The following is a 27,580-nucleotide window of genomic DNA, read 5'->3' as shown; positions in this document are numbered from 1 at the left end:
GCACATTGGCCCAAAATATCATTGGTTCATTACTCATTTCTTATACTGTATAAGAAAAGACCAAACTAACCCTTATATTGTTTGGATGCTAAAAAATTGCAAAACCCTTAACCCCTGCTTAAAGCTTAAACCCTCAGACTATTTCCCGCCACCTTCAAACTATCTTCAATGGAGAACCACTGCCCCCAACGCTTCGCCGGAAGTCGTGGACCTCCACCACAACCTCAGCCTCAGCCTCCGCCGCAGCAATTTGATCCCAATCTCCTCCTTCTCCAAAGCATGGGTTTATACCCTAACAATCAAAACCCTCTTTTCCAAAACCCTAATTTACCATTCCAAAACCCTAATTTATTATTTCAAAACCCCAATTCCTACAATAATTTCCCTATTCCGAACAATCCTGGAGTTCACTATCATAATAATAATAATTATAATCCCATTGGATTTCCGCAGAATCATCCCAATTTATCATCTCCTGCAACGACGAACAACTACAACAACAACAACCCTAGCCATCCTCCTTTGCAGAATCAAAATCAACAACGAAACAGTGAATCGATTAGTATTCACCCAAATCCCAAATTTCCGAATGCTGGTGATCGTAAGGAAACTCTTGATAAGGTTGAGACCGCGGTTGCGAGTGCTCGACGTCAAATCATTGGAGCTGGAGAGCATGTTTCCGTTTGGAAGCTATCGCGGTGCGCGTTGGCTAAGTTGCAAGCTGACTCTTGGGATTCTTTAGGGTTTCAGCTTCATCAAGTTCCTTCCCTCCACCAACTTATCCTCGTCGAAGCACAGGTTAATCTATGAAATTTTTTGTGTTTTATGTAATTTGTATATGCCCAAATATAATTTATTATAACTGTTATTTTAGAAGGATTTGCCTAAAATGTTAGGTATGAATTTATTTGTTGATTGTGGTGTTTTTTGTATGTTAGGTCAATACGTTTATTCGCTGTCATGTGGCTGTTCACAAGATTACATCTTTGTTTGATTTGCAAGAGGCCATATGCAAGAATGAGTGTGTTGAGAAGTTTGAAGAGCTTGAGTTGGGTCCTTTTTTACGGCACCCCCTTGTCATGCACTATTTCTCTCTTAGCAAAGATATTGAGGAAGTGTACAAGATTACAAGCGACCAAGTAGTTTCTTATCTTTTGCTGTTTTATAGTAAGAACCAGAAGGTTGTAATCCAGGAGTTCCTGGATTTTGTTGCAAGGAAGTGTAAAGTGACAAACCCCAGGTTACTTGGCTTGCGGATCCAGAGTTTGGGGTAGGCAATTATCACTTGTTACTATTACCTTATAAGAACAATTTATAACAGGGTTTTGCCTGCCTAACAAAATTGATATAAACCTCTCGCAAGCTAACAAACATCATGCTTGTGGTACTTGTTAAATGCTTGCTTGTGTCTTTGATGCTTCATAATTTACATTGTTGCTTTCCTTGAGATGTGTGATAAGTGAACGTTGGGTGGTACGTTGGTTTTTCATTGACCCCCTTGCTCTTTTTTTCTGTGTTGGCTGGGATAAGTGTGATGCACTATATAATCCACAGCAGTAGCCTTTGAATATTTTATGCATCTCTAGATCAATCTTTAAGCTTGTAGATAAAAGTGAATGCTACAAACAATTTCCAAGATTATCATTGAACACATACTAAAAGTTGGAAAATATAGGGTCATACCTTAGTTAAGCTTTAGATGGATTCAGCGTGTCAAGAGAAGGTTTTGTTGCTTACTTGCAACAGTTGCGAGGTCTAAAGACTTCAGAGGATTAGAAGAGTCTTTGAAAGAGGGAACATCTGTTGTAGGGAAAATTGGGGATATGTCCCTTACTACTTGCTAGGCATCATAACACCTGAAGATTCATGTAGTGGACCTCAGCCTGAGGTCTCTTTTTTCCAAGATCTGTGCCTTTTGATATGGGGTTCTCATGATCTTTTCAAATCTTAATTGTGTCTCCAATTCAATTGAAGGTGTATGAAAGTATTTGCCTCTTTGAGAGGCCTGTAAAAGGTATGATCTTCTACAGCTTACCCTCCCTAGACACCTCTTTAGTGGGATTCAGGCAGTAGTACTGTGTTAAAAATTCACCGCAAAGTCAGTCATTTTGTTGGTATTTATAAGCTGCCGTCCCCTCCTTGGCTGGGTTCTTCGACTTGCCTGTTGTCATTATCTTCATGTCACTCTTCTGGTTTTTGATAAATAAATTTTTTGATATAAAATTTTGGCATGGATTATTTGAATTTTGTGTTAGGCTATTTATTAGAAGCAAATGAGGAAAAGGAAACCTTAACCTTGAAGCTTTTTGTATGGTTCTTCCTTGAGAGGGGGGTGGGGAATTGGGATGAAGGTTTCTTCAAGTGTTACACACTTGCACTGTTGCTACTATATAGGAGTATCATTTAGCAGCTTCCAGCTATTTTGTTGCATACATTTATCAATAAAATTACACTTTTGAATCAATCGTAATTCAGCACGTGCACTATATATAAAGGCTGTCCCAGTAATGAGTGTTCTTGGTGCTCTAGGATTGGAATATATATGCACTTTAAGGATATAATTCCCTTGCTAAACTAAGTACATCTTGGGCAGCAGCCCTTCCTATCTGATAGTAAAAACTGACTATGCTGAATCGATCTGACCTATAGTTATTAAGCTTTCTTAGCGGATCACTAACTCTGGTACGAATAGCGGTTCCACACCTAGAGAAATAGTCTTTTAGATGTTATCAGTGCTTAGTAACAAAAGGAATACCAGATGCTGAGGGAAATTTACCACAGGTTTTTAGAGATATGTAAACTCACTTGAACTTGTGTTGGCTAGAAACTGAGGCTACTTATAGCTGTTACAAATTATTTTATGTGTGCCTTGGCCCTAAAGAAATCTGAATTAAAAAAGTAGAAATATGTAAGGTGAAGTCACTTCTCTTTTCACTAGTTGCTCACTTTTTGAATAACCACAATACCTTCTGTAGATTTCAAATGATGGCTACTGTGTTATTCGTGATCATGTCCCTTATGCTTCAAGTAAAATCCAGAATTGGTGGTTAACTGGTAAATTGAACTAATAAAAACTCGAAGAAAATTTCCCACCTAGAAAGAAGTCAAACAGAGCTTAAAATCGAGACATTTGAAATTCCTATCTCCGAGTTGCTGATTGCACCCTAAAGTGTGTCTCCACTCAGGTTCTTTGTGAAGCATATGAGATTGGCTTTTTTTGAGCAAAATTGCTTGATACTTCCAAGTTTATTAACTTTTCAGATGAATATTCATTGAACCAAAATTAGTAAACCTCATGGCTTTCCCTTCGTGTGCTGTTTGGTTACTTTAGCAGCTAAAGAAATGATGTTGAAATTATTTGAAATTGGTTTCTCTATACTCGGAGTTGGAGCCTGTTGGGTCATTGTTTATTCACAACATTGAGCAGTGTTTGTTTCCAAACTCTTAAAATCCTGTTAGTTGTTTCCTTGGAAATTCAAACCTGTAGTGGGGCTAGTTGCTGTTTAACAAGAAAAATCTTTTGTCTTAGATAATAAAATGTGGGCTCATTCTATGTCAAATTTGCTCAAACCTCTTTCTTGGATAATCACTGATGATTTGATGATGTGATCTAATACCTACAGTACTGTTTCAGGTTGCACATAGGTTTCTTACACAAGGCCCAGAATGCTCAAAATCTTGTTTTGGAGAAGTGTATGGAGGCAGTGAAAGAAAAATGCGATAAGCCAAGTAAAAAAAGGCCACATTTCTCTTTGCAGAAGAAGGAACTTGATAATCGTTTCAGTGTCATAAGTGAGCGTGTCACATCCTTTGCCTCTGTCAACAAGGACTTCCGTGGAAAGCACATACGATTTGTTTCGTCAAGCTCTGATGAGAATGAGGGTATGACAGATATCTCTGACAGTGAAAATCTAGGAAATGACAGCTTAACGAGTAACCAGTCTCAGTCCTCCTTAGTAAAAAGAAAAAATGGAGATAGGGTGAGTAGCTGTCCTTACCCATCTGTAGCTGAAGAGAGGACAAGGCTGGGATTGAAAGGAGAAATTGGTGAAAATTCTTCTCCACATTGTAATCAGAGAAGCGAGCTGCCGAAAAAGAAAAGAAAACTGAAAAATCGGAGTCATGGAAAGGCAAATGAACAAGGTTCTTTCTTACTCTCTGGAAGCACTAAGCCAGAGGAGGAAAATAATTCAAACACTGCTGATGATAATGATTCTATTAGGATGTTCATCACAACCTGGAAGGAGGCTTGCCGGCAGCACACAGCAGTAGAGGTATGTTAGTGTCTCCGTTGGAACCACATGTTATTTTATGAATGTCTCTTTTTAGCTGCTAACAAGTGTTCACTTTTGCTTTTCAATTGTCTTCTTTCTCCCTCTTTTGCTAAATCCCTAGTTTTAAATACTTGAAATCTTTTTTTTTCCCCCTTCCTTTTCCTTTTATTTTGAACTCTTTTTTTTTTTAGAGACTCAATAGTCTCAATATTGGATAAGATGGGTACAATACGATGGCAAAAGTTATCACATTTCTCATCAAAGTCGCCCATATTTATTGACATTAAAAATGCTTGATTATTGGTATCCAAGATGAAAATGACGCATCATCATGAAGAAATTAGTTTTAATTTATTTACAGCTAATTACTACCTCCGTTTCTTATTATGTGCAGCAAGGTATTATTTGTGAGATATAATATATTCCTTATGCACATAATAAGAAGCGGAGTTAGTATTTATTTCTAATTTTGTAGTTAATTATATACTTTCTTTGTTCCCCTCCCCTAATTTTGCAACATTTCCCTATTTGCACATGTTTTCTTCCTTCCGCTCCTCTTCTTAAAATCCATGCCCCTCTCCATGTAGCAATATTAGGGGAACAGAGGAAGTATTTTAATTTTATAGCTAATTATTATTAATATGTCTAACTTAATGGTCGAAAGAAATTTTCTAGACACTTTATATGATCGTCGTGTCTAGAAAATTGGTAAAGACACTCTTTTGACCGTGTTCACGTGTCCGCCTAAATTTTAGAGTAAAGTGTTGGATCTTTGGATAAGCAACATAGAATTCCACTACTAGGTGTCTGTACACTATTTTAATATTTTTTTCTTATAACATTCCACTACTTACATTTAGGGCTGAGTAAAATAATCCGAAAAACCGAAAACCCAAAAACCCGATCCGTAACCGATCCAAAAATTAGGGTACCCTATCCGATAGCCGTAATGGTTCGGGTACCTGATCCAATAATTTGTTATCGGGTACGGTTATTGGATATCATTTTAAAATTAACGGTTACCGATCCGATTCGATAAGCAATTTTTTCTTTTATTTCCTACTTAAATCTATTTATCCAAAATCTAAACTCTTACTTTACTTCATAATTTGAATGATTAACAACAATATTAGTAATTTGGTCAAGATCATGTGGTATTATTGTTAATTAGTGTTGAATGATGTCATAATAACTAAATTATAAAGTCTAAATTTACATTATTGGATATCAAATCGTGTACCCAATAACCGATCCGAAAATCCGAGTACCCGAACTTATCGGTTCGGTTCATGGATATCGTTTTTAGTGTCATTGGTTATCGGGTACCCAAACTGTGGAAGAAGATATAATTCGGGTTGAAAATCCTTGACCCAAACCAAACCCACTTATGAAAATAAATTACTCGTACAAGGGGAATTTCTAACGCGTCTAGAGTGGGATAGAAAATAAAGAATAATAACAATAATATCAAATCTTATCACACCCCCTCCTCTTCCAAGAAAAGGGTGCAGCTTACTCCAGGCTCAAGAAACTTAAATTGTACCCGATCCATGCTTCAATTTTATTTTTTTCTTACAAGATTCTAGGACTTCCAATCATTTTCTTGGTTTTTGTGATAAGTGAAGTGAAATTATCTTTGTGAAATGGAGGGAGTATGTAGCTGTTGAGTTTCTTGAGAAAGTTGTTCTATTGTGACATACATCTCATTTTGTCATTGCTGATGATCTAATGCAAACTGTACTGAAATATGATTGGTGACTTTATACTATATTATGGAATGGAATAGTAGAAGAAAAAGATCTTAAAACCTTGTTGCAATTAGATGTTAATTGATTACTAGTAGAGCTTATATTTTAGGGCAAATAGTGTATCATATTGGAATTTTACACTTACAGCAATTCAATATTAAGGCTTTGGGGCAGAGATTGTAAATCAACAATCAATCAATCAAAGCCTTAATCCCATAAGTGGGGTTGGCTAACCAGAAGTGATTATTCCGTAAGGTCATCCACACAAAATATTCCTCCTCCACCCCTTACAATCAAACACCTCATTCTCATGTAGCCGACCCCTTTTGATACATGGACGATGTCAACACTTACACCGACCCAAAAATGGCTGCCATTCTTCCATCATACCCTTTAAATATGCGTCACATTTGATAAAACAGTACGGCCACTACAACCTTAGTTTTCTTCAGTGTTGATTTACAATATCTATGTATTAATAATGTCCCGATAAGAAACAAATATGTATGTCATTCAGATTACCTTATACACTATATCAAGACTATTAATTTGCTAAGCTTGCATAGAAATATTTGTCAAGTGGTGGCTGCATCCGACGCTCAAAAATGTAATGAACTTGCCTCTATGATAATCTTCTTATATCTACTCGGTAATCAAAGGTCATATCACATAGGAAACCGGGAATAGCAACTTGGATCTTTTTTTCAGCTTATATTGTTTTTGAGCATCAAATACCAATTGCTGAAATTTAATCTATTGAAATGGTTAAACTGCTTTTGATTTCCATTATTATTTGGCCAAATTACAAAGAGATATATAAAAAAGACACCAAGGGAGGTGTTATCCGTTTCCCTGGCAAAACATTCTTAAAAGTTGGCATAGCATTATGCAAGGAAGTAAATCTCTAAATATGCCTTTAAGTTATCTTTTATTTGCTTCAATTTTTTTACTACATGGGATACTGTTAAATGTGTTCACCTTGTCTAATGGTGCAGGTCCTGGAAAAAATGCTGGAATTCTATAAAATGACAGGTGGAAAAAGAAAAAGAATTAGAAAAGCATTTTCAGATTATCCACTTTTAGGGTTGCTGAATGTTGCGGTGAGTAGTTTCCACTTGATCTTGAGAATCTTGGTATCCTTTTTCTTATCCCATGATTCAATCATATAGTTTGTCTGGGCAACTGATCTTGATAACTATGTGGCTCTGCTTTCTCTCGGATGGCTGATTCATGGGGCCGTGTTCTGTGGTTGTGTTAATTTTTTCCTTTTTTTGTTTTCCTTTTTCTGGTGTAGAATCTTGATTCGTCAAACTCTTTGTGATATAGGGTGGTTTTCTAGCCTCCATCTATAATACACAATGGGGTTGTTTGTTCTTTTTTTTTTTTTTTTTTTTGGGAGGGTTTTTTTTTTTGGGAGGGGGGGGGGGTTGGTGGGGTGGGGGGGAATGACTATTAAGTTTTATTCTATGTGATTGGGGCTCCATTTACTTTCTCCCTTGTCCTCTTTTGTAGAAGTTTGATTTGATTCTCCTTTGATATATATAAAACTGCGAGTGTTGACAAATTTGCCTCCGTTTCCAATGTATGTGTGTACAATAATTAGTCTGGTCATGATTCACTGCTCTTAAGGATGATGGGTTTGAGAACATGAATATATAATGTTACCACTAATGTTGCAGGTAACATCTATTAGAAGGGGGATGTGGGATAGCATGTATGATACATTTCAATTCATGGGTGAATTGGGACAGGAAGACAATCAAGCTAACGAGGTAATGGAGTGTGAAAGCATTGATATTGATCCCATTGAAAAGGATCTTGGCTGTCACAATAGGGATTCGTCAAAGACTGTTCCATGTAAGTTATTCAATTGGTTTTCTTGTTAAATGTTGTCCACGGGGGGGTGGGGGGGGGGTGGGGTGGAGGTGGGGGGTGGGTTCTCGTTTAACAAAGATCAATTTTTATATGTAGAAAACGATGATAGTTTGGATTCTTGACTTAATTATGTTGGTTTTCATAAGTGCAAAGCTTTGTGCTGGAAGCCTGCATTTTCAGCATGGCTGGAAATTAATGGAAATAATCTAGATGTGAAGAACTCAGTTCTATTTCTTAACTATAGGATAACATGGAGCGTAATGATTAGTTAATTGACATGGAGTGAAAGATTGGAAGAATATTGGATCCACCATTACTGAATTTCAACTTCATTAAGAAAATGAGAGATTGGTTGGGATTAGGTAAATTATATTTTTACTTGTTCATATTTCTTTTTTCTTTTTTTTTTTGACCCCTCACTATCTGTTACATATTAAGTACTATAGGAGATTTCTTCAATAAGAGTCTATCAGTCTACTCTATGATATTAGCTCTTGGGTGGAATCTAATTTGCGGTTATAGAACTTGTCCTGAGTCCTGACCTATCGCTTGAGATTTATTGGGTTCTACGAGCTGTATAAATTCACATTTTGTACTAGATAAAGACATAAAGTATTCTTTGGTAAGAAATAGGTTATTGGTGCACTAAACGAGAACAGTAATTCCTTGTGAAGAATTAATGAGAGAACATCATGCTGATTTTGCAGAATTCAAATATAACAACTAGTGGAAATACGCCACAGAGGCGTAAGATGCATGAATATGTCAAGACACAAAATCTGAAACTTAGAAGAACTCTTTGCATCATCTGCTTCCTTAACTCGAAGAAGGATTGATAAATGATTAGATATATTTTCTGTATATATGACTGGATGTTCCTGTGTCAATGCTCTTTCAGTTTCCGGGGAAAAGACTGATAATTATGAGATAACATTGGAAGTTCTTTGTTAATCAAGACTAAAGAAAAATAAGATTACTTTGTTATGATATCATGTTGAAGTTTAAAAAAGAAATTTTAGTTCGAAGGAGATTGGATAACTTAGATTAATGTATGTTTTCTCTAACCCCACTTATAATATAATATGAGATTTTATTATTTGGTTGATTTTTCAAGGGATTACGTTTGTTTGAGAACCACCTTATGGTAAGGGTAAAATTTTCTTATGTGAGATTAATCAAGAGATTGACATCATGACAATTCCACAAAGGAGGATATGACTCCATATGAAGGCAACACTTGGCTCAAGCTTCACTTGATACATTCTGCTAGAAACTTATATGTACAGGTGCAAGAGAAAGTAGGACATCTACTAAGGCTGACCTGACTCAAACCAAACCCGACCTGAAGATATAGAGAGTAACCTGAACCCGACCTAAACAGAACCCGAACAACCCGAAATTGGCCCATATATCATACTTTGTACTAATGTTCAGTATTACATTATTATTTATAGTTTTGAGCACAACCCAAAATTAATCCAAAATCTAACCCGAACTCGACATGTTGACCTAGTTGCCACCCCTATTAGGGAGAGCTTTGACCAGGTCTTGACATTGGTGATGTAACTAGTACTATGTTTGGTTCAAACATTTAATACTTAAGCTGATCCTGTACTCTTCGTCTCTCCCCTCCCTTTTTAGAATACCTTGAGCCAAGTCTAGGAGGAAGATGCTATAGTCCAACATGTCTTCTTTTTAAGACATTTTGTAATAAAGCACAGCATGCTCTGTGTTATGTTCTGATTCTGAAATTATTGTTCTCTGTCATTAGCTTTTTCTCGTTTTCTTCTAAATGTAATTGGGTCGCAAGCTCCTGTGATGAATTCTTCTAGCTGCGTCCTTGACTCCCTTTTTTGTTTTGTGAAATCCATATTATTTTCTTATCATTATTTGTATGTAATACCTTTTCCAATTTTCAGGTGTTAATTTGGAAGATATTATCCGAAAAGCCTCAGATTATCTTGTTGAAAGCACTGTGTTATCTGATGGAAGTTCACTTGTGGATAGATTGCTCATGTTTATAAAGCAACTTTTTCGTTGTGAAGTTTGGTTGAGTGAGAAGTTTTCAGTTAAAGAATTCAAGTTACTTGGTCATGGAGATTTCTTTTCATTCTTAGAAAGAAATTCTTCTTTACTCCCTAAAGCACTCCTGAATTTTGTGAGAGGGGAGGTACATGAATCCCAGTTGTTGGAGGTTACTATGATTCAACAACAATTGGTTACGTTATTGTCTCAAGCCTCAAGCAGCCTCTGGGAGGAAGGCGTTGTAACCAAGGATAAAGTATCTGAACTGCTTATTCGGCAATTTCCTCTCATCAGTTTCAGAATTAACGAAAGTTGTAGTACACAAGAGCTTCTAGAATTGGTAGGGAAGCAGAGAGACAGTGTTTCATCCAATTGTGTTATTTTCTCTGCAACATTGTCAGGCACCTCTAAGTATGTTGATTCTGCTGGTGCTAATGGAATCGATGCGTTTGACAATTCTGGGCTGATAGCAGACATGGAGCGGGTTGATGGTAAATTTGGATCAGTTACATCAAGAAATGCCATTGACATATTACTTAAAACACCATATTTGGCAGATCTAAACTCATGGTTGCATTGGGATCTTGTATATGCTCCTTCACTTGGGCCTCTTCTGGAATGGTTGCATTCAGAGGTTAATGTGGAAGGCTTTTTATGTCTTTTGACAAGAGATGGTAAAGTTGTTCGAATTGACCATTCAGCTTCTGGGGATCTGTTCTTTCAAGCTTTACTTCATGAATCTCCTTTTGAAGTCGCAGTGCAGCTTCTTTCATTGTTTGTGTTGTCTGGCGGAAAAAGACATGTGCCCTTGTCCCTTTTAAAATGCCAGGCACGGCAAGGATTTGAAGTTGTCATGGCAGATTTTTTGCAAAACATGGATTTTAGTAATGGGCATAGGAGTGCGAAAATACCGAGAGAGAATGAATCAGTTAATTGTCATTCTAGTGTGAATCTTGTCAAGAATTTGAGTGGGATGAATTGTGCTGTGTCCCTTGCATCAAGAATTTTCATTGATTGTCTAGCTTTCTTGCCTTCAGAATTTCGCTGTTTTGCAGCTGATGTATTACTTTCTGGAATGCAGTCTTTGGTCAATGATGTTGCTTCAGCTATATTGATTCAGTGTAAAGGACATGTGGAGCGTCTTATGCTGCATGAAATTGGTTTCTCATTGGGTATAGTTGAGTGGATCCATGATTACCATTCAGTTTGTCCAATAACTGATTACAAGTCCTTGATACTAACTGGAGTTCCATCACTGACAAACAAGGGTTCTGATGTGAAAGAGATTGACCTTGCCCAGTGTTCACCAGAAAAGACCCCTTCTCCTGCTAAAAAACTTGACCTGCATAAAAATGATACGGATGCATCCATGACCATGGGTGGCTCAGAAGTGCAGTATTTTAAAAATAATATATCACATCACCTGGCTGAACAAGACATAGAGAAGGCTGCTCTTGTTGTTGAATCAATTAGGCGGGATGAATTTGGATTGGACCCTAATATCTCTGATACGGAGAGTAGTTTGTTGAAGAAACAACATGCTCGTTTGGGGCGAGCACTTCATTGTCTCTCAGAAGAATTGTATTCACAAGACTCACATTTTCTTCTTGAGCTGGTATGTCATGTGTGCCTTTATGCTTTATTTTGAATCCATGCTCAGAGGACTTTAGGTCTTTTTTTTTTTCCCTTTTTTTTTAAAATTTTTGTTTTGCATCACAGTTGCTTGATTGGATTATTTTGTTAGGTAGTCTATGTGTCCACAATTTTAAACTTGTTGACCGAACTTTAATTGTATATTGCAAACTCATGGCTTATTTAGTGTTGTCTTACTAAGTATTTAGTTGAGATCCGTGTAGTTGTGATGGATGGCGTACTGTTAGAATCCGACTCCTTTTGATGTATTAGATGCCCCCTTTAATGCTTTCCTAGGGTTTAGTTTATGCTTTCTAGGCCTAAGATTCCATTATTGTGTTACTGTCAGTTCAGTGTTCACTAGGGATTCTCCATGTATTGCGTTTAAAGCTCTTTAGAGGGTGAATGATTGACTGAAATCTTAAGCCTTCTACCAAGTGTTGCCTTGCTTTTACGCTTGTTTGTTGTCAGACCTTTATAGATATTGTGTCTTACTTGCATAATAGCTCCCTTCCACACCAACTTGATGCACTAAGAACTCGTGGTTCGGACCCGCTTGTGCCTGCCTTGAAGTATCGCCCGTCACAAGCCCCGACCACCCGCATCTGTCGCCCAAATAGACGTGAGTATTCCTGAGATTTGATTGCCCGCTTGTGTTGGTTCGTGCTCACAAGCCCCTCTTCCGCACAAGGCTAGCGTTCTTGCCGCCAAAAGGCTAGAGCGCGCCGCACGTTTCGGGGCCCAAACTCCCGGACCGTGACACGTACCCTAGGTGTGGACACAGATATTGCACTCACCACTCACTAATGGGAAATTAAGTGGAAGGAGAATTTTTGTTAGGGTTTTAAAAAAACCCTACCTCCGAAAATCATGGCATCTAATCTAGAGAAAGAAAAATTAAAAATGAGGAATGTTGGCACCTCAGTGATGCGAGTTCACCGTTATGTTTGCTAGTTGTCGTGCATGCTGAAGGGAGAGAGAGCTAGGTATGCATATGATGAGATAGTAGCATGAGTTGGGGGGGAAGGAAAAGTATATGTTTCAACTTATCTTGTTTGATTGACAAAATAATCTTAATAAGTTTACATCCGGCAAAGAAATTTTCTTGTTTTCGTTAGTTAAATCAAGCATATAAAAAAGTTTGTTATTTTAGGCTGAATACTTATAGACTAGTGCATGTGTCGATACAAAACCTTTTGATGCACTATGGTTTTGAGGGGAGATACTTTGGTTGTCTTTTTGTGTAAATCCTTTTATTTACATGCTTGACTTAATCATAGTATGTTGCATTTTCATTAGCAAATTTCATAGGGAAGGTGGCAGTACCTATGAAAGTACCTATAAAGGTGCTGGCGTTTGTTTTGATGCTAGCTTAGGGGGAGGGGGGATCAATACAAATAAAATGCTTCATGGAGTGGGCAATTTCACTAGACATTTGCATGGTGTGCTGGATAAAACAATTTCCATTATCTAAAGAGTCTACTCCTATTGACTTTTGCTTCCATTTTAGGTAAGCAATAGCGTATGTAGCTACGAATTAATCTAGTGATCAAGCTGGTATCGTGTGGTACTGAGAGTGCTCTACGTCAAAAGTATTTTTGTTAGCATCGTTATAGTAGGCCAGTAGGGGCTTCTAAGGGTTATACAATTTGGGAGATTCAAAGGAATTGGATCAATTTGGTAATTCCTTGTCCTCTTTCTGTAATCTTCTTCTAAATTGATTAATATAATACCTTTTCTTATTCGAAAAGTATTTTTGGTGGAACTCCATTTGCCAGTATCCACTTTGTAGGTTGGGTCTTTGTTGGAGCTTTGCCATATTGCATTCTTTTAGTGTCTATTTCTTTACGGTTTCATTAGAACCAATGACTTTGGTGGGTTCCCTTAACCAAGCCACTACCTATGAGTCGTTGGCTCATTCTTCAACAGGCACGCGGTCTGCCCCCCTGCTTGAGATCTTACGGTTTTGTGTTCTATTTCACTCCCCGATGGGGTTCTTTTCACCCTTCCTTCACGGTACTACTTCGCTATCGGTCACCAAGGAGTATAACCTTGCAAGGTAGTCCTTGCTGATTCACACGGGATTCCATGTACCCCATGCTACTCGGGTCAGAATGTAAGCTAGTGATGCCCCAGATTTCCGTCCTAAAGTAGGGGATTCGGCCCCCAAGGGCACGTGTGGTAGGCTAAGCTCGCGCGGTGGATATGCTGTGAGAGCCGCCTTGAATTACAGTTCCTACCGAGCAGCGGGTTTAATCCTCCGCAGACGACTTAAATACGCGACGGGGTATTGTAAGTGGCAAAGTGGCCTTGCTGCCACGATCCACTGAAATTCAGCCCTATGTCGCTTTGATTCGTCCCTTCCCCATCCCTATTCCCTAAAAACACCTATATTTTAGAAAATGAGGTTAGCGGTGTTTCTTGTAAGCTAAAAAACTCTAAGTAATGGATTGTGACAAGCCACAAAGCCTAAGTGTTGCGGTGTTGGATGGTGCAAGGGGGTGTGTGTGGCATGTGCACAAGACGTGCACCCAAGGACAAGGCATACAAACAGTTAGTTTTGTCGTTTGAGGGTATGCCATTCTTGCCTTAAGACATGATGATTAAGGATGAATGTGATGGTTCCGGGCACTACTCATGACTCCCAAGGCCCTTTGGGAACTCATGGAAGTACCTAGATGCATAATCTTGCCGGGTGAAAAGCCAAATTTGAAGGCTATGATACACGAAATCGGAGCAATTTAGGAGGTGTCAAGACCCGGTGTCAAAAATTCACATAATTCTACTAATACATCCCGGGGTCATATAATGTTGTTTGGACCCATATACGACCATAAGTCGGCTATATAAAGGCCTTGTGAAAGCTTATAGCCAATACAAGAGGTGTGTACGAAAAAAACGGGTAAATTGGATGCTTAAAGGTAAATTGGATGGTTCAATTTCCGGGTAAAAAAAAGGTCAAAAATTAGCAAAATTGAAGGCTATTTCGAAGGTTTCGGAACCCGGTGTCGAAAAGACTAGAGATACTAGGGGATACATCCCGGGGTCATATAATGTCGTTTGGAACCATTTATGATCATTATATGTTGTCATAAATGTCCGTGGTAGCCTCGAGTTTATGAAATTAGTGGAAGTTGTAAACGGGTAAACTGATAGTTTAAAGGCTTATTGGATGGTTTTACCCACCTTAATGGACTCCTGGGGTGTTACGGGTCCATGGGAAGCATTTCGACAAATTTTTTTTTCGGGTCCAAAATAGTGAAAATTGTCCAAAATTGAAGGCTAATACACGATTTCGGGTCAAATTTTGACATTTTTTCAAAAAATGAACTGAATGCGTGGGGTGGCTCATTGGGTCTTATGAGGTGGTTTGAAACCATTATACACCTATAAAGATGTCTATAAAGTACCGAAAATGAGTTTTGTTTCTATTTTGAAATTCATACAAGTATAATGATGTGATGTGGCTTAATCATAATGATGTCATTCAAGTATAATGATGTGATGTGGCTTAATCATAATGATGTCATCAAAGTATAATGAAGTGACTATAATGATGTCATATGAATTTAATGATGACACAAAAGTATAATGATCCAATATAAGTATAATGATGTCATATTATGTAATTATATTTATAATGATGTGATATCATAATATGATGTGACTTGACAATAGTGATGTCATAAAAGTATAAAAATCTCATGTAAGTGATGTCATATAACCATAATAGTGGTGTGATGTGACTTACAATGGCTTGGAAAAGAACACATGTTATGATGTAACTATGGATAATCATACTACTATTCACATGTGTGTTGATTGATGTGATGTGAGGTGAGGTGATGTGATGTGTTGATTGATAGACTATGGATAATCATACTAGTATTCATATTTGTAATGTAAGTATCATATCTTATCTCATTCAAACAATCAATTACCTCATTCCATCATCAATTAACACAAGCTGTCCCTCAATCACCATGGGGTCCTAAACAAAGCCAAACCTCGAAAAACGCTTAATAAGGGTAATATGGGATGTACCAAAGTGTCAAAAACCCATCCCCCTTTCCCAACCTTTTTCACATCTTCTGAAACTGTTTTAGCAACTTTCCCTATTTTTCCAATTACCGCCTTTTTTCCTGTATTTTCCCTTTTTGGGGCCCACAAAAAATATTTTTTGCAAAAAAGTGTCAAAATGAAGATTAATACCCATTCTTTGGATTCCACCAATAAAAAAATAAATTTGGGTGTTATTATCACATTTTCACAAGTTTTGACCCATTATTGTGTTACTGATAGTCGGGTGTTCACTAGAATTTCACAAGGGGTTCAATATAAAGCTCTTTAGGGGAAGATAGGCAACTCAAGGTTGAATAACTAAGGTAGGTAGTGTGTGTTGCCAGACGCTAGAAGAATGCACAAAAAAATCTTACTGGGGGCAAGGTAGAAATTATGACGGTATTATAGCTTCGAGGCCGGGAATGTTGACCCAACCTTTTCCTTGGAACGACAGAGACGCGACCTCGAATCTATGAAGCCGAGGATTGTTCGTCTTCCTTCGATTAATCGTCCCTTCGTTGATGTTGTACTTTATGTTAGTTTGGGTTTTTAAAACTGTTTCTTGTAACGTTTTTTTGGTGTTGCAGGACACGTAGTTCGAGGATTCACTCGGCGAAGCAGTGGTACAACGCGATAAATATTCGTTGATAGGGAACCTATTTGAGTTTGGGGTTTTCGGCCAATTCTTACTAATACGTTTGTGGTTGTGGGGGTGCATGCTCGGGAACTTTGGCGAACTAATGGAACACCGTCTCTTGGCTTATTCAGTCGTCTACATAGGGTATCCGCAGCCGATGAGGAAGTAGTGTTTTAGGGTGGCTTAATGCGGACTATAATCGAATACGGGCGAGGACGATTAGTATGCGTGAGTAGTCCAATTCTTGACATTGTTGCATGAAATCATTGTGCTGCGAGTCTAGCCTGAGTTAACGGTTGGAATTGTTGTTTTCACGTCTAACAGTGCTGGTTTAGGGATTCCGACGAATTCTTGCAGTCATATTTGATATTTGTGGTTGTGTGTTGTACGCTCGGGATTTCTTGACATAGTGGTATGGAACACGTGTGAGTAGTGATCGGTTTTTTTGGTTGGCGGGCTCCATGCTTGTGCATCGAACCGCATGCTGATAAACCTCCTCAGTGATTGCTCCAAGTGCGGTATGCCTTGGTCGAGGTGTATTTTTCTGTGTTTAATTCCTAATGACGGTATCGATGACCGTCATATCCCTATAAATCTTTTGTTTCCGCCCGACATCCTTTTGGGTGCCCACAAAACTAGAAACCTCTCTTTCCAGGCGCCAACTATCCGTTGATTTGATCTGTATAATGAAAGCTCTAAAGTAACAACAACCTTATACTATCCATTTTTGATGGCTTGGTTTGAAAGGAAAACTTATACATCTATGCTAGGACTTTGAAGCCAACATTTTTTGTGATATATAACCACTTTTATGAATTGAAGGGTCTGTTCGAATAATGAGCAATGAATGATCTGGTATAAGTTGATGGTTAAAACCTTTCAAAAATTTCTTGATTATGTCAGAAGCTGACTACAGTACTTACTCTTGTCCTCAAATGTTCTGTGATGATAAATTTTGCAGCGACACATATGGGTGTGGCACATTCCATCTACACTAAAGCTCAATCTCTGGCTTTTACTTTTTGAAACTTGGTTAATTTTGTGCATCTCCTTTTTTGTTCTCTTTTTAGAAGAGAGAGGGAGCTTCATTCTGACAATGAGTATGATGTAAATGGGATAGGATAGGTGTGGAGAGAGAGGGGGAGAGAGATGGATTTGTTGTTATGAGGTTTATTCTAGAATAAGTAGTATATTAAACTAATTCTGATCTTAAGACAGTGGGGGCATGGGTAGTACTATCAGGTTTGTGGTACTATATACGAGTACGTAGTTTGAAAACCTGTGGAAAACTCAAGATTACGAGGGAGATCCTTATTAACACTCTCCCCCCGGTTTTGACCAAATAGTGGTACAGTCGAAACAATTTATTGGGTTTTTGTTAAAGGAGTGTTGAGAAGGGGAGATGCTGAAGAGAAGAAAGTCGAGGAACACTTGAAAATGGGATGAATTGCTGATATTGTGAAACTGATCTACCAATTGTGCTAAAAGAACCCCTGCAACATTGTATGGGCAAGCTCATGTTGGGTGTTGACTTTGTTTACATCAACTGAGAATCCTGCTGTTGCTGGGATTAAGGGTCTAGATGTATGCATAAAGTCCGTTTCATTTGTTAAATTAAACTCTCATCGTGATTAGGCAGGCAGCCTTTCTAAATATTTAGAAGGGTCTAAATATTGCCTCTTTGCAATTGCAGGGTAAGGTGGCATTTACTTGACTCCCTATACCTGTCTCAACATGGGGGGATTGTCATGATAAAATGTATAGAATGGGAGGTACTGTTTGTATAGGTGTTTCAAAAAAAAATTTATTTGCTGGGATTACCAGACACACTGACAGATGTGATTTGAAAAAATATGATGAATGCTGTCCAAACTGGTTATGCTTCAAAAGTATTATATTCCCTAAATTCGAAAATTATTGTCTTTCCTCTTTATGTTTGTTTATTTTTTTTCTTTGGGAAGGAGGATGGGGGAGGGATCGTTGTCTGCTCTTTTTGGTGTCCCGATTCATAATATGTACTTTCATGAGGTAAAATTATATCTTTATCATAGAACAAGAGTTATTGTTGTCGTATTTTATTATTGCTGCTTTACTATGTTTTGTTCTTGTTATGGATGTTGTCATGCAATAATGTGATGATTTTCCCAATTGTCAATTGTAACATATTTGACATTCCTATTTCTCTAATCTCTAAATTTACAGGTTCAGAATGCTGATGATAATGTTTACCCTGCCAATGTTGAACCTACTCTAAGTTTCATCCTTCAAGATACCGGAATTACTATTCTTAATAATGAGAAAGGATTTAATGCAGAGAATATAAGAGCTCTTTGTGATGTAGGGAACTCTACCAAAAAAGGGTCTTCTGCCGGCTACATTGGACAAAAGGGAATTGGTTTCAAATCAGTTTTTCGGGTATGCATCAAATGCTCATTTATCATAGAATCAAATACAATTGTGGGTATTTTTTGGTTGAGTCATCTTGTTATCATGGCGTCATCACCTGGGCATTTTATTTGTCTTGCACTCTTGTTATCATGGGTTTATCAACTAATTTTAGGGATTTCTGTTCTAATCCTTTTAGCAATCATAGGGTGAATGATATATACGCTTGCTAAATGGTAGTTCATGATTATTCATTTGTTGAATGATGTATACTTGGTAATTAATGGTGATCAAATAACTCTTAAGTACGTGAGAAAATATATATTTGCATGGTTTTTAGTGCTGCATGAATCAAACACTCATATTATTAGGGCTTTTGTTTTGTTTTGTTTTTTTTTTTTTTTTTTTTTTTTTTTGCTTTTTAATTCATGGTATGTATACATCTGTAAAATCTTGAGTGCAAACACTTCAATGTTCCATGTCAACATTGAAGTCTTTACAGTTTTGTTAATTAGTTGTTTCTGCAATTATTTGCATGACCTATCAACATCTGTTTATAGCTTCTTGTGAAGTGGATTGCTGTAATTTTTCCTGGTCATGTAAAGCCTGCTTCATGTAAAATAATGGTATTATAAATTCTTAGTTCATATATTTGTATGAAATGGTTACTGGGTTTCAAGTTTGTGACAAAAATGCTGGATTAATTTCTGTTTATGTCAAAGCAGTTTATGCAGTTTCACTTGCATTTTTACAGGATGGCTTAGGCTGCTTAGCTTATTGCTTGTTATTGTGAACATGCAAAAATACTGTAGTCAATACTTTCTTAAGACAAGCAGAATATTTTGAAAAATTTTCTTCTATATCTTATAAGTTGTACCTATGCATCTTAATTTTAGTTGCTCTTCACACAGGTTACAGATGCTCCGGAAATTCATTCAAATGGATTTCATATTAAGTTTGATGTTGGTCAGGGTCAGATTGGGTTTGTATTACCAACAATTGTACCACCTTGTGATATTGACATGCTTCAAAGATTGGTACCCGGAGATGATTTTCAAAAGGGCGAGAATTGTTGGAACACATGTATAGTGCTTCCTTTCAAATCAAAATTACTGGAAGGATCAGCAATGAGTAGCATTTTGTCTATGTTTTCTGATCTCCATCCTTCGTTGTTACTTTTTCTTCACCGTCTTCAGAGTATCAAGTTAAGGAATATGCTAAATGACTCACTTACTATTATGAGAAAAGAGATATTAGGAGATGGAATTGTCAAAGTATCTCATGGGAAAGAGCAAATGACTTGGTTTGTGGCTTCTAACAAGCTGCATCCTAAAGTTATCCGGTCCAATGTTCATATGACTGAGATTTCTATGGCTTTGACTCTGAATGAGACAATGAATGGTGACTATGAACCATTCTTAAGTCAACAGCCTGTTTTTGCTTTTCTACCATTGAGAACATATGGCCTCAAATTTATACTTCAAGCCGACTTTGTCCTTCCTTCATCTAGAGAAGAAGTTGATGGAGATAGCCCATGGAATCAGTGGTTATTGTCAGAATTTCCCGTTTTATTTGTTAATGCGGAGAAATTATTTTGCTCTCTTCCTTGTTTCCGAGAGAATCCTGCGAAAGCAGTTAGTGTTTACATGAGCTTTGTTCCTCTTATGGGTGAAGTGCATGGATTTTTTTCTGGACTCCCTCGGATGATTATTGCTAAATTACGTCAATCAAATTGCTTGCTTCAGGACGGGTGCAAGGACAAGTGGGTCCCTCCATGCAAGGTTTTAAGAGGCTGGAATGAGCAAGCACAGATGCTGTTGCCTGACACTATACTTTATGAACATCTTGGACTTGGGCTTTTACACAAGGATGTAAGTTTGTCAGATGTACTTGCTAGAGCACTCGGTATTGAGGAATATGGTCCAAAGATATTGGTACAGCTTATATCTTCCTTGGGTCGAATAAAAGATGGTATAAAATCAATGGGTCTTCATTGGCTTTTCTCTTTGCTTAATGAACTTCACAACATGTTTCACTTCCATGCACCAAACTTAAGGAATTCAGGCTTCGAACAGGATCTTATAAATAACCTGAAAAAAGTTCCATTTATTCCACTGTCTGATGGTACATATGGCTCGTTGGATGATGGTACCATCTGGTTTCATGCTGACTACATAAGCACTGGCCTTGGTGGTGAACTTGGTAATGAAGCTTTTCCCTGCTTATATGCTACACTGAGGATTGTAAGCCCTGCCCTCTTTTCAGAGGCATCTGCTGACGTTACTTTAGTCAATAACTGTACAAGTATGCTGCAAATGCTTGGTGTTCAGCAGATGTCAGCTCATGAACTTGTAAAAATTCATATTTTACCATCTATATCGGATGACCGATTGACTGATAACAAGCAGTTAATGAGGGAATATATCACCTTTATAATGCTTCATTTGAACTCTACTTGTGTAGATTGTCATGTTGAAAGAGAACTCATTATTTCTGAACTATGCAGTAAAGCTTTAATTCTAACAAATCATGGGTACAAGCGACCGGTTGAGGTGCCGATTCATTTTAATAAAGAATATGGAAATTCTATTGATGCAAAGAAATTGATAAGTGGTTTGGATTACAAGTGGCACGAGGTTGATGGTATGTATTTGAAGCACCCCATTACCGAGTCAGTGCCATGTAGATTAATGAAGTGGAGGAAGTTTTTTCAGAACTTGGGGGTTACGGATTTTGTCAAAGTAGTTCCCTCTGAGAAATCTGTTGCTGACTTGTCTCCTGCTATTCTTAGTCAGATGATGAGTGACAGACAGCTCATTTCCCCAGGATTGGTGGTTAGAGATTGGGAATCGCCTGAATTAGTTCGTATACTTTCCCAGTTGTCTAAGGATGGTAGCCAAGAGAGGTGCAAATATCTCTTGGAAGTTCTAGATGACTTATGGGATGATCATTTCAGTGATAAAGTTTTTGGGTGTTGCAGCAGTAAGTCTGGTCTGAATGACTTATGTTTCAGAACTTCGTTCTGGCATTGCATATCTGATATCAGGTGGACAGTTTCAAGTATATCAAATGAGCTTCAGTATCCAAAAGAGCTGTTTTATGACTGTGATGCTGTCCGTTCTATTCTTGGTTGTCATGCCCCATATGTTGTTCCAAAGGTCAGTTTAATTGATATGTTTTGAAAGAAGTTCAATGTTAAAGCTAGATTCAATTTGATTGCATGGTATTATCAACTCTTTTTTGAATGATTTTCCATCAAATACCTCCACTTCTTTGTCACTCTAATTTGAGATATCCTTTATTTCTGCCTTTTGGAGCCCCCTTAATGAACTGTCACTCTGATGAGGTTCTTTGGTATCGGGTCTAATATTGAAGTATTGTGCTAGTCAGTTCCTTCACCGTCCTTACCTTAGTTGTGTCAGACTTGGGTGCTATCTTAAAAAAATAGATAATCAAGGAAACAGTTTACGCATCACTGTGCTCTAGTCTGATATATTTGGTGAGCCTAGATTTGATGAAACCAACCAACCGTTCTGATTGCCTTCACTCAATAAAGGAAAGTTTGTTATTTTTTATTTTTTATTTTTTAAAAGGAGGTAGTGTATCTGATTGGGATATATAGTTAACTTGTTCTAAAGCCACTCATCTGAATATATGTACTTGCCACAAATAGGTAGTATATCTCAATATTATGGTAAAACTGAAAGGAGAGGGTTCTTTTGTTTGTCCAACGTTGGCAATTATTTGAATGCTGTAAGATGATTTGAATATTTCTCAGATATGTAGTTTTTTTGAAACAGGTTAAAAGTGTTAAACTGTTGACAGAAATTGGTTTCAAGACTGAAGTTACACTTGATGATGTTTTTGCAATGCTTCAAACTTGGAGAACGTTGGAGTCTACATTCACAGCCAGGTAGTATACTATTGCAGAGCTTATCACTTTTCTGCCTATTCTTGATCATTGGTTGATAAAAAGCAGCTCATTTCTTTGTCCCTAATCTTAACTGCTGATCTGTTGGTTTAGAAATTCATTGTAATCTAGCCCCAGCATATTATACGAAAACTTAAGCAGTCATTCAAATCAATGTGCTTTGTGGCTTTGTAAGAGAGATTGAACAACTCGGTACTTTGTTACCATCTAAAGAAGTTACAAAAGATATTAGTCATGAACATATAGGGTATACATTCTCTGGCTGAAAATCCTAATGAAAGAACAGAGCTTGTCAAAAAATGATGGAAATTTTTGGTTGTACAAATTCATGTAAAGGTAAGGAAAGTAATTATACCTTGCATGGCACTGCAGTAACCCTAATTGAATAAAAATCTTCTATTCCTTTCTGATCATAGCACCCACATTGTTAGCCTAACTGCTAGGGGGCTCTTCTCACCTTATGCTTTCCGAAACCAATATATTGAACGTTTGAACCTAAACATGGTGTAGAATTGGCGAGGTGCATAAATTGCTATCACCTTATTGTTCTAGGAGAGATGAATTAATGTGGTACAATGAGGTGTCGTAAGGCAGAGAGCTATAACCTCTTTAATTATTGCCCTTCAAGTTAATGTAGAAAGTCATGAACTCTAGTGTTCTTTTTTGTATGAATATGACATTCAGATGCATTATTTTGAATAGGCTACTTTTCACATTATTCCATATATTATCTTCTAACTAAATATGACTACATTTTAAAATATGGAATTCGTTCCTCGTTTTCAAGGCAGGTCTCTTGACCATTCTCCTTTCTCTTAGGCTCTGAGATACATATCATTTTTGTAGCCCTCATGTCTTTTAAGTTCTAAAACATTGAAATGTGAAAATATGAGCCAGCATATTCATTGCAACTCAATCACTTATGGTTATACACTAATACCCCATGTCATAGCCATAAATTGTCAATTCATTGGTGTCATTGTACATTATTTGTCTTCATTACAACAATCCCTTGTGGTATGGATGAGGAAATTTCATTGATATTGAGCCAATTCGAATAGACTTATTGTAGGGTCTCATTGGCTTGCATCCTATAGTAATGAATTTGAATTAATAATTTTCCAATCATGAAGTTTAAAAAATGCTTAGGGGAAATCCACTGATATTTTGGGTAACCACTGTCTTATTGAAATGAAATATTTAGGGTGAATCACTGCAATTTAGATTTGGGAGAGGTTAGAGTTCTCTCTATTTTTTAGTTTGACCCAAATCTGAATTGGATTTTCACTCACAAAAATGAAGAGGGCTGAAAGCTGGGTAGGTTTCTTGCACATGCTTGCTTTCTTATATCACACTAACTCTTTATTTATTTATTTATTTATTTATATATATAAATAATTTTTGTTTAGAATTGTTGTTTCTTATGTTCTCTCTAATTTAGTACGAACTTGATCATTGCAGCTTGTCACAAATGTTAAAAATGTATTCTTTCATTTGGAAGGAAATGACAACATGTAGGCAACAAGTGTTGGATGCTTTAAAATCAGGACCTTTCATATTCATCCCTTGTGCCTCTGTCAAACTCTATGAGGATGTTGTACATGGTGTGTTATTATCGCCTGATGAAGCTTACTGGCATGATTCTACTGGTGCTTTGGACTGTAGAAAGCATGTGAAGAATTCTGTAGAGGCTAGTAGCAAGACATTATGCTCTATTTATCCAGGTCTTCATGACTTTTTTGTGAGTGAGTGTGGTGTCAACGAGGCCCCTTCTTTTAGTCATTACCTTCAGATTTTGCGGCAGTTGTCTGAAAATTCTTCCCCTCTACAGGCAGCGAATGCGGTATGTTATATCATTGATTAATTGAGATTATTGAGCTGTGTAAGTTTACTAATAATAACATGTATCATGTATTAGGTTTTCCAAGTTCTCCTCAAGTGGGCGGATGACCTGAAGTGTGGTGTGTTCACTCCTGATAACATGTCTTACTTGAAGGAATGTCTCTTTCAGTCCGAGTTCAGAGTACTTCCAGCAATGCAAGATAAGTGGGTTTCCTTACACTCATCTTTTGGCCTTGTATGTTGGTCTGATGATGATACTTTAAAGAAAGAATTTAAGCATTCAGACAATATCGAGTTTCTATACTTTGGAGAACTTACCGACGATGAAATAGAGATGCTGCAAATTAAAGTTTCTGTTCTGTTACAGAACTTAGGCATACCTGCTATTTCGAAGGTATGTATATTTCCCTTTTCTGTCTCTCATGAACAGAGCTCTTGTTGCTGCTCACTGGTTGTAGTTGCAAGGTGGAAATTGCATATACTCTACAGTTTGGTATCCTTTCTTTCATTTGGATTATTGGCTGGAAGATATTGGTGGTATAAAACCAGAAGCTCGAATTCTTATGTGTCTTTGGATTCTTTACATGCTGATGATGTTATGGAAATTATTGATTCACTGAAATGTAAAGAAATCAAAGTTAGCAGTGACATATTGGGTGAATTATTTTATTGGAACTCATTCAGCTTTCAGAGGCTATTAGTGCTTACAGAAATGGATGTAATTCCGTACAAGAAAACTGGCCAATTCACTATTCATCTTGGTTTATTTACCATCAGGGTGAATTAAGGGTTAAATTTTGGCTATATTTGTTGCAGGACTCCTGTTTTGCACCCAATAGATGTCGCTGCTGCTGAAATTTCAAAAAGGAAGGCTTTAATGTGCTGCTTTTATGGCTTTGTTTTAAAGCCTTATTATAATCTTCTTAAAAAAAGTTATTTCTATTATATGCATGGCTAAAATTCACAGGTGCATATTCCTAAGGTTACCTTGTTCGAATTTGTCCTCTTGCTTATATCCCTTGTGCTGGAGTTTTCTGCTTCAATGTTTTTGTCATATGCCTGCCTGTATTGCTTTTCATGTATATTTTAAATCCACAATGGTCAAGGTGGGGCAGAAGGGGAAGCTGATGAGCCGGCACGTGTTGCTATACCAATATATTCTATAACTAGTGTTGGTTTGCTGTATTCTCTTATAAACAATTTTTTTTATTAATTACTTAATTGCAGGTTGTGTTTCGTGAAGCTATTTACTACGGGCTTTCTGATTGTGGCTTAAAAACCTCTATGGTGACATGGGTGCTTCCCTTTGCCCAGCGTTACCTCTATAATCTACACCCAGAAAGATACAGTCAACTCAAGCAGTCTGGATGTGAATTACATCATTTAAAAATTTGTGTAGTTGAAAAGTTGTTCTATCGTAATGTCATAAAGAGGTTTGACTGTTCATCCAAGAAGAGGACTGAATGTCACTCCCTACTTCAGGTAGTTGTGTAGTTTTGTGGACTTCCTGTTGTTGAAACTTGTGTATTCTTTTCTCAGAGGTATAAACATGGTTTTGATTTGTAGGACAACATTCTGTACACAACTCAAGATTCTGATTCACACTCTTTGTTTATGGAACTGTCCCGATTATTCTTTGATGGTTCTCCCGAGTTGCATTTGGCCAATTTCCTTCACATGATCACTACTATGGCAGAATCTGGTTCAACTGAAGAGCAAATGGAGTTTTTCATCCTTAATAGCCAGAAGATGGAAAAGGTTCCCATTGAGGAGCCTGTCTGGTCTCTTTCTTCTGCACTGTCATTGTTGGAGAATAATGGAGCACTTTCTGGAAATGCCCTTTTTACAGATATAAATGACCAGGTATCTTCCAATTCCAAGGAAAAGCGAGCACACTCGTGCTGGCCTCCTGTGGACTGGAAAACTGCACCCGGGTTTAGTTGTTCACTAGCAAAAAGTTCCAGGTCACAACCTGTGATCATGGATCAAAGTCGCAATACAGGAACAGTTGAGGGTCTTTCAGTACAGGAGGAAGCTGAAGTGAATTTAATCAACATAGACGAAGATGCTATTATTGAAGATGGAGTCGTAGGCCCTGATTCATCTGCCTTCCCTCTTTTTGAAAATCAAAATGATCTTATATGCAACCAGCTTCCATCTATGGAAATGTTACCTGATCCTACCAACATTGTCGTTGAGTCCCTTTGCCCAGAAGCGGGACAATCAAAAAGCAGAGATCAGCATAATACTCCGGGTGCTCAAGAAGCAATGCGAATTGGTAGACTTGGAGAGCTGGTGGCTTTCAGATACTTGGCAGGAAAAGCTGATGGAGCAAAAGTGAATTGGGTCAATCAAGATAAAGAGACGGGCTTACCATTTGACATTGTGATTGGAGATGAAAAGAATAGGGAATACATTGAAGTGAAAGCTTCTAGATATTCTAAGAAAGAGTGGTTTGTCATATCAACACGAGAGTGGCAATTTGCAGCAGAGAAAGGTGATTCTTTCAGTATAGCATATGTTGTTCTTTCTGGCCAAAATCTTGCTAGTATCATGGTTTATAAGAATCCGGTAAAACTCTGCCAACTCGGAAAGCTGCAGTTGACTGTTACAATCCCAAAATCATATCAAGAACCCTCTCAGTAATGTTCCGCATCTCTTTCATATGCTGCCAGGTGATCTGTATACGACTGATTACACCTTTTGAATAACAAGTGAATTCTCTGTCTGATCTGTTCAGCTATGTTGCCATGGATACAATTGCTACAGATTAATGTCCTCGCATTGGTGAAAGCTGTCTCTGTTTTTTATGGAGGGAATTAGACGTGTAATTCAATCCAAGGATGAAATTAATACTCCTTACTTCATAATTTTGTAGGAGAGGTCAGAGATAGAGAGAGAAACTACAGCCAAAAGTCGTGATGTTACACCTAGTATGCAGCTTTATAAGTGAAACGTTGTGATTATTAAGAAAAACAGTTGAAATATAAAGAAAATTTTGGATCACTTTTTATTCTTGGCTCAAGGACCATTATTTTGTGTTTAATTTTTATTAAACATGTAAATATGTAATACTGTAAATGGTAGACTGGTAGTCTAGTCGATGCAAAGCTCCAAGAAAATTCCTAAGTTAATTTTTAATCCAAGTTTTATAACTTGTTTAGTTGTA

The 27,580-nt window shown here is 37.4% G+C and overlaps 1 protein-coding gene across 2 annotated transcripts; it reads left to right on the top strand.

Moving 5' to 3' along the window:
- Positions 1-90: 90 nt before the first annotated feature.
- LOC110711690 lies at positions 91-27,580 on the top strand. Of its 2 annotated transcripts, none has more exons than XM_021890108.1 (13): positions 91-798; positions 939-1,270; positions 3,635-4,274; positions 7,018-7,122; positions 7,702-7,879; positions 9,817-11,537; positions 18,456-18,668; positions 19,550-21,796; positions 22,439-22,551; positions 24,031-24,412; positions 24,488-24,805; positions 25,639-25,893; positions 25,978-27,580. In XM_021890108.1, exons 1-13 carry the CDS (start codon positions 169-171, stop codon positions 27,055-27,057), a joined length of 8,214 nt encoding a protein of 2,737 aa, XP_021745800.1. In that variant the 5' UTR covers positions 91-168; the 3' UTR covers positions 27,058-27,580. The 2 variants fall into 2 exon arrangements, with proteins under 2 accessions (XP_021745800.1, XP_021745799.1); XM_021890107.1 differs by having other exon boundaries at positions 25,639-25,896.

Source organism: Chenopodium quinoa, unplaced genomic scaffold (assembly GCF_001683475.1).
Source record: "Chenopodium quinoa cultivar QQ74 unplaced genomic scaffold, ASM168347v1, whole genome shotgun sequence".
Taxonomy (NCBI): Eukaryota; Viridiplantae; Streptophyta; class Magnoliopsida; order Caryophyllales; family Amaranthaceae; genus Chenopodium; species Chenopodium quinoa.
The sequence above is the reverse complement of the archived record's forward strand: the minus strand, read 5'-3'. Positions and strand labels throughout refer to the sequence as shown.

Excerpts from the sequence above, each read along its gene's own strand:
- LOC110711690 (XM_021890107.1), top strand. The coding sequence starts at position 169 with ATGGAGAACCACTGCCCCCAACGCTTCGCCGGAAGTCGTGGACCTCCA. Across the intron at positions 4,275-7,017 it reads GGCAGCACACAGCAGTAGAG|GTCCTGGAAAAAATGCTGGA; the intron begins GTATGTTAGTGT and ends CTAATGGTGCAG. Across the intron at positions 25,897-25,977 it reads GTCACTCCCTACTTCAGGTA|GACAACATTCTGTACACAAC; the intron begins GTTGTGTAGTTT and ends TTTGATTTGTAG.